Genomic DNA, 6,097 nt, shown 5'->3' with positions numbered 1-6,097 from the left:
ATAGCTTAAGTGTTGTAACGTAATTTAAGAGTTTACTGTGTAGTGGTATGCTTATAGATTGATTATTTGTTTGACTTTTCTGTTTTTAGACTAATTAAGAATAATACGTTCTGAAAGAGCAATCTGTTTTTATTTAGATGATCAAAATATTCATCTAAAAGTCAAAATGCGTCGACGAGTAGGTGGAATAGGTGCTATTCAGAAACAACAACTAACGCAAGCTAGATTTAAAGATAAAGGTAATGAAATCGCCGAAGATCAGTTTCAGCAGATGGCTAAACAGATGGAAGACTTTAGGACAAAACTTCAAGACTTTGCAAGCAAATATAAGAATGATATTCGCAAAAATTCACAGTTCAGACGTCAATTTCAAGAAATGTGTGCAACTGTGGGAGTTGATCCATTAGCTTCTAGTAAAGGATTTTGGGCCAAAATGTTAGGTGTGGGTGATTTTTATTATGAATTAGGTGTGCAGATTGTCGAAGTGTGCCTGGCGACAAGACAAAAGAATGGTGGTATAATAAGTTTAGATGAATTACGAGAAAGAGTAATGGTTTCTAGAGGAAGCAGAAGCAGGCAGGAGGATATAACGTTTGATGACTTGCAGCGTGCTGTTGAAAAATTGAAAATATTAGGAAATGGATTTCGTTTAATACCAACTGATGGACGTTATATAATTCAATCAGTACCAGCTGAATTGAGCATGGATCACACCAGCATTCTCCAGAAAGCTGAAGAAACTGGTTATGTATCACTGACTTCTGTAAAAGAAAAACTTGAATGGAGTGAAGAGAGAGCGAAGAAAGCCCTTGAAGATCTTGTAAGAGAGAGTTTGGCTTGGGTTGATGATCAGGCTGAAGAAATTTTATACTGGTTTCCTGGTCTTGTTAAAAATTTGGAAGGTTCCTTATAAAGTTATGATGAGATTTCATCGAAATTAGTATAATTCTTTAATGTTATTTTATGCATGATTTGTGATCTTTCAAACCTGCCCATTTGATCATTCATTGCATGAAAGAATTGCACTATGAAATCATGAAGTTTGTGACTATTTGAATGTTACTTGGACAACTAGAAGAATCGTTTCAAATAAATATGAAAGCTTTTTTTATTTTCAGCAGTATGCAAATAAAAGCTTTGTTCTATGTTTTAGTTAAAAATATTGTAGACTATTCTGTATTACTATAAAGTACAACTATTAAAGTTTTGCAGTAGATCAGAGAGTAGGGGAGATGCATTCTGATTAACTGCATTGGCTTATGTGAATTAACAATGGAAATTTGGTTACCACTATTTAATTTTTAAGAGCATTTTAAAAATCAAAAAAAAAAAAAGATTTTAAAATTAACATACTAAGTTAGTGGACTGCATATTTGCAATTAAGGATTTTAAATTTGCATTTTAGTCTGACATTTACCAAAGGTTGAAGAAACATTACTATTACTCAAAGCGTATGAGTTTTTCTAAAATAGGAAGGATTGAATAATATAAGCACCTAAACACAAGAAAGATATTTAATTAGCCAAATATTTCGGTCTGAAATTACAGACCATCTTCAGTGACACTACAAGAACACTAACTGTTTTTGTAGTGACACTGAAGATGGTCTACAATTTTCAGACTGAAATATTTGGCTAATTAAATATATTTCTTGTGTTTACGTGTATCCTTAAAATATCAAAATAGGAAGGAGAAAAACAAAATAAATCCAGAATGTTTATTTCCTTTAACTGATATCTTTAGAAATTTTGACCAAGTTTGAAGCTAAACCCTTCAGAGATAAGGATCATGCCAATAGCTTTTTTTGGCATGATTTTTTTATTTTTATTTATTTATTTTTATTATTATTTTTTGAATGATAAAATGTAACTCGAATGCATCTTTAATTTGAAAGTACATTTGAAAAAGTTGAAATGTATCACTTCAGTAAAATATTATATTATTTCAGAAATTAGCTAGGTTTTTGATTTTCTTTGAACTTTTAAGAATTATTAATGAGTTCTACCCAAATGTTGGTCTGAAATTTCATTTTCTCTCTGCCAACATAAGAAATGAACCAGAAGATGATGAGCAACATTTGAATATCAAAGTAAGAAGTGAGTTAATTCTGATAAGCAAATCAGCATAGTCATAACTATATAATTTGTTTGTATATGTTTATTAACATAAAGGCAATTTTAGTTGTTTCTCTTGAAAGGCTAAATTATTATAGTTATCATTGTTTGTAGTTTTTTTCTTCTAAGTTATGGTTATATGATTGTTATTGTTGAATTCAAGTGTCATATTATGCAGTCTGTAATGTATATTGTCGCTATGATAAATAATCTTTAATACACGTAAGCAGAAGATGTAATGACTTTAATCTTATCATTATGTCTCTCATCTAGTCTACTCTCCGAGTTTATATACCAGCAAAGAATGATGATAATCCACATTATATAAGTATGTAAAGTATGACAAATGCTAATACTTTGTATACATACTTTGCACTAACAGTAATACTAGTAATGTACTGTCACCATATGTGAGATGAGATTAAAAACACTTTGCTTCTTTTTATATTATATTTTAGTTTCAGATACATTAATTATTAGAGCAGTGAACTATATTGATTAAAACTCACCTAAAGATATCTTGATATGTGGATGAATAACTATTGGCTCATGTTTCAGTAGGGTAACTGTGCAGTAATGAATTAATTTTCTGATATGTACCCTCAAGGGGTGTTCAGGTTACTATGATAGCACTACATGATTAAGTTTGCATTATTTTTTAATCTCCTATCAACAGTTTTCCTCCAGATTAGTCTATTACTTGTTTAGCACTCCAATATTGTCACATCTAACATTTTATGCTTCTAAGACATTTATGATTGAATCAATCCACCTAAATTTTGGTCTTCCTCTGGGTCTCTTTCCTGCCATCTTGGCATCAAACGTATCAAATACTTATTATATATCCTGAACCAGCATCTTCATGCTGGTTCAGGATACAATGATAATGATGTAGTCAATGAGGCTTTTCTTATTTCTTGTGTCTTCTCTCCATGTGAACTTGCACATCTTTATGTTGGAACATGGTGTTAGCAATGACTAGTCCACATCCTGAGCAGATGTGGATAGTCATTGCTAACACCATGTGTTAGCAATGACTATCCAATAATAATGGTAACAACTAATGGGAGCAACTAATAATAATGGTAAGTTCAGCAACTTACCATTATTATTAGTTTGGCCCTTTTCTCCAAATTTTCCCAAAACATTCCTATATGCTTGGTGGGATTCATTTCCTACTCTGCTATTCAGATCTCACTTAAATATATCTTGATATATATAGTTGAATAACTGCTATTGACTCATGCTAAAGTAGGGTAACCAGGGCAGCATTAAGATTTTCATAGGTCCTACGCACTCTTGTATTTGACTCCACACCTCACCCCTACTTACCAATAGCAACAGACATCATTCCAAAAATTGTCCTGTTGACCCTCTATGGATCTCAGAACATGCATATCCATTAATAACCAGAAGTTGAAAATTTTTTCGATTCCTTATCCCTTGCACGTCCTTCCCTCATATTTTAATATGGAATGTGTAAGGTGGGTAATTGAACGAAATCTGATGACAAGCTTCCCGAATACAAATATTGCACTTCAAATTTACTTATCGATTTTGGGGATGAATGCAGAAGGTGAATGCATTTTCAACATTAAATCGTATAAAAAAATCATTTGTCATCTGGATTATTTCAGTCAAAATTATCATTTTTATCAGTACTTTCTATCGAAAGTGAAATATTAGAACAACTGCCCATTGATGAAATTATAAGAATTTGTGAATAAAAAATGCTGCAAAGTAAATATACCTTTTAATAACCTTGTGATTTTTATGTAACAGATGTAATTTTTTTTTAGTTTTGTTTTGTTTTTTAGATCTGATTTGTGATGGTGTTTTCAAGAATTGTTGTTTAATAAATTTATTTCTATTTATTTTGAAATTTTGTTTTTCTTCCCAGTTCTGTAAATTTTTTTGCTAATTCTGTTTTCGTAGGCCCTAGGTACTGTGCCTAATGGATAAGGTGACCCTGAGGGTAACCATGCGGTAATGAAATGATTATTATTATTATTAAATAATGGTTGTTAGAGTGTTTTCAAAATCATGAAATCCTATAATAAATTTAGTTTAATCCTTTATCCAAGTGTGAGCAAACAAAGTTTGTGCCTAAAAGTATCTTCAGGACTGCGGTAAGGTAGTACAACACTGAGCAACTCGTTGCAAAGGTGGACCAAGCTAACATCACGCCTATCTCAGTATCTCCCATAATGCAAAACACATCAAAACAAACCATAAGAATAAACATGGGAGATACTGAGATGGGAGTGATGTTAGCTTGGTCCACCTTTGCAACGAGTTGCCCGGTGTTGTACTACCTTACCCCAGTCCTGAAGATACTTTCAGGTGCAAACTTTGTTTGCTCACACTTCGATAAAGGATTAAACTAAATTTGTCATAGTCTAACCAAGTGAAAAATAAACTTTCAACATCATGAAATCCTCTCGTGAAGAGTACACATCCTAAAATTATGTAGCATAGAGTAGTATTTCAACTACAAGAAATTCCACAACTCACATGTTTATTATATATACATGTGAGTATACAAGCGCCTCAAGAACGACAGTACATTGCGCCCTTTGATTGGAATAGGCATAAGTTTGATTCTCGTCGCGACGGGAGGAATCTTTATCTGGACGATTTTCAATCGAAGGTGAGTTAGCCGATCTCTTACAGAGGTAGCAGAGTTTTTTCTCCCGGAAACTGGGTTTTTCATTCTGCATACAGACAAATCGGCCCTTCAAAACACACGCAATTTACAGACATAGCATACTAGTTGTGGTGGTGGTGGTGGAGGAGGAGGTGGGTGGTAGATGGCGTTGATGGAGATGATTCGTAGTAGAGGTTCGGTGTAGTGGTTGAGACAGTTGTAGGTGCCCTCCCGCAATGAGTCTTCGGACTCCTTAGGAATAATAATATACATATCACTATTTATGAATCTAGCAAACAAAAAAAAAAAGTCAATTTTTAAGTATTCATGAACTAACTTTCTTAAAACAGGCCAGACAAAAATACACGCATAATTAACAGGCTGCATAGCCTTATTTGCCTCTCCCATAATTTCAGAACTGTCCTTTAAAAGTAAGTATTAAAGCTGGCCATTATTACTATTAAGATGTAAAGGGTGCTTAACATTTTGAGTTCGAAATATTCTCCTTTCTTTATTAGTTTGTAAAATCTTCGTGTTGTGCAAGGGAAACCAATGAGAATAAAACACACAACAATAATATACTGATGTAATAGCCTTGGTTATCTCAGCAATAATTTCAACAGAAGACAAAATATCTCCTCTCTGCCTCCTGTTTCATCTGATTTCATTCCCCCCTTACATTCTCTGTTTATTTCTAACAAGTCTTTGATTTTCTTTCTTTTTGTTCTGTCAACTACATGCACACCTATACGGTAATGCCACATGTAGGCTTGTAATTAAGGAGGAAGAAGGAATCTGTTAATGACTGAAATAGCTGAAGGTTGTATTTCTTAAATTATCCTTAGCATGCTAACAGATGGAAGCATGACTACATCCTTAAAACTAGTAATTTCGAAATTTAAGTTACAAAAAAGAGATTTAGAGTGACTTATGAATAAATTATTTTGTAGCATGAGCCTTTGTTATAATATATTGATATTCCCCTAAGTATGGAACAACATAAGTGCACCACTGAAATACAGTTTGCCATCAATGCCTATGAGTAAAGGTTACATTTTTCATCATAAAAACCTAATTTTTAAATAATATTGCTTTTAGTTATGAACATACAGCAAGTTCACAATTACTAGAACAAGTATCTGTTATATTAATGAACATATCTACTTGGCAGCAAATGTCTTAATAATGTAAGCAATTATTGGCCAGTTAAGTGTGTCAGAGATTAATTCTCACCGAAAACTGGGTACGCTGAAATATCATTTTTATCCAATAGAAATACCATATATCTTGTGTAGATGGACATGGTGAAGTTTGGACTTTTTAATATGATCTGAAT

The 6,097-nt window shown here is 32.7% G+C and overlaps 1 protein-coding gene across 1 annotated transcript; it reads left to right on the top strand.

Annotated features, from left to right (window-relative positions):
* Positions 1-2,559, top strand: lsn (vacuolar-sorting protein SNF8). Its single transcript, XM_090404586.1, has one exon. The coding sequence runs from the start codon at positions 167-169 to the stop codon at positions 911-913; it is 747 nt and encodes a 248-aa protein (XP_090260712.1). The 5' UTR covers positions 1-166; the 3' UTR covers positions 914-2,559.
* The last annotated feature ends 3,538 nt before the right edge of the window (positions 2,560-6,097 follow it).

Source organism: Typopeltis vanoorti, chromosome 15 (genome assembly GCF_054136105.1).
Source record: "Typopeltis vanoorti isolate ZY-2024b chromosome 15, IOZ_Tvanoo_1.0, whole genome shotgun sequence".
In the NCBI taxonomy this organism is placed as follows: Eukaryota; Metazoa; Arthropoda; class Arachnida; order Uropygi; family Thelyphonidae; genus Typopeltis; species Typopeltis vanoorti.
The sequence above is the reverse complement of the archived record's forward strand: the minus strand, read 5'-3'. Positions and strand labels throughout refer to the sequence as shown.

What these genes read in the sequence shown, in the direction of transcription:
- lsn (XM_090404586.1), top strand. Translation starts at nt 167, where the DNA reads ATGCGTCGACGAGTAGGTGGAATAGGTGCTATTCAGAAACAACAACTA.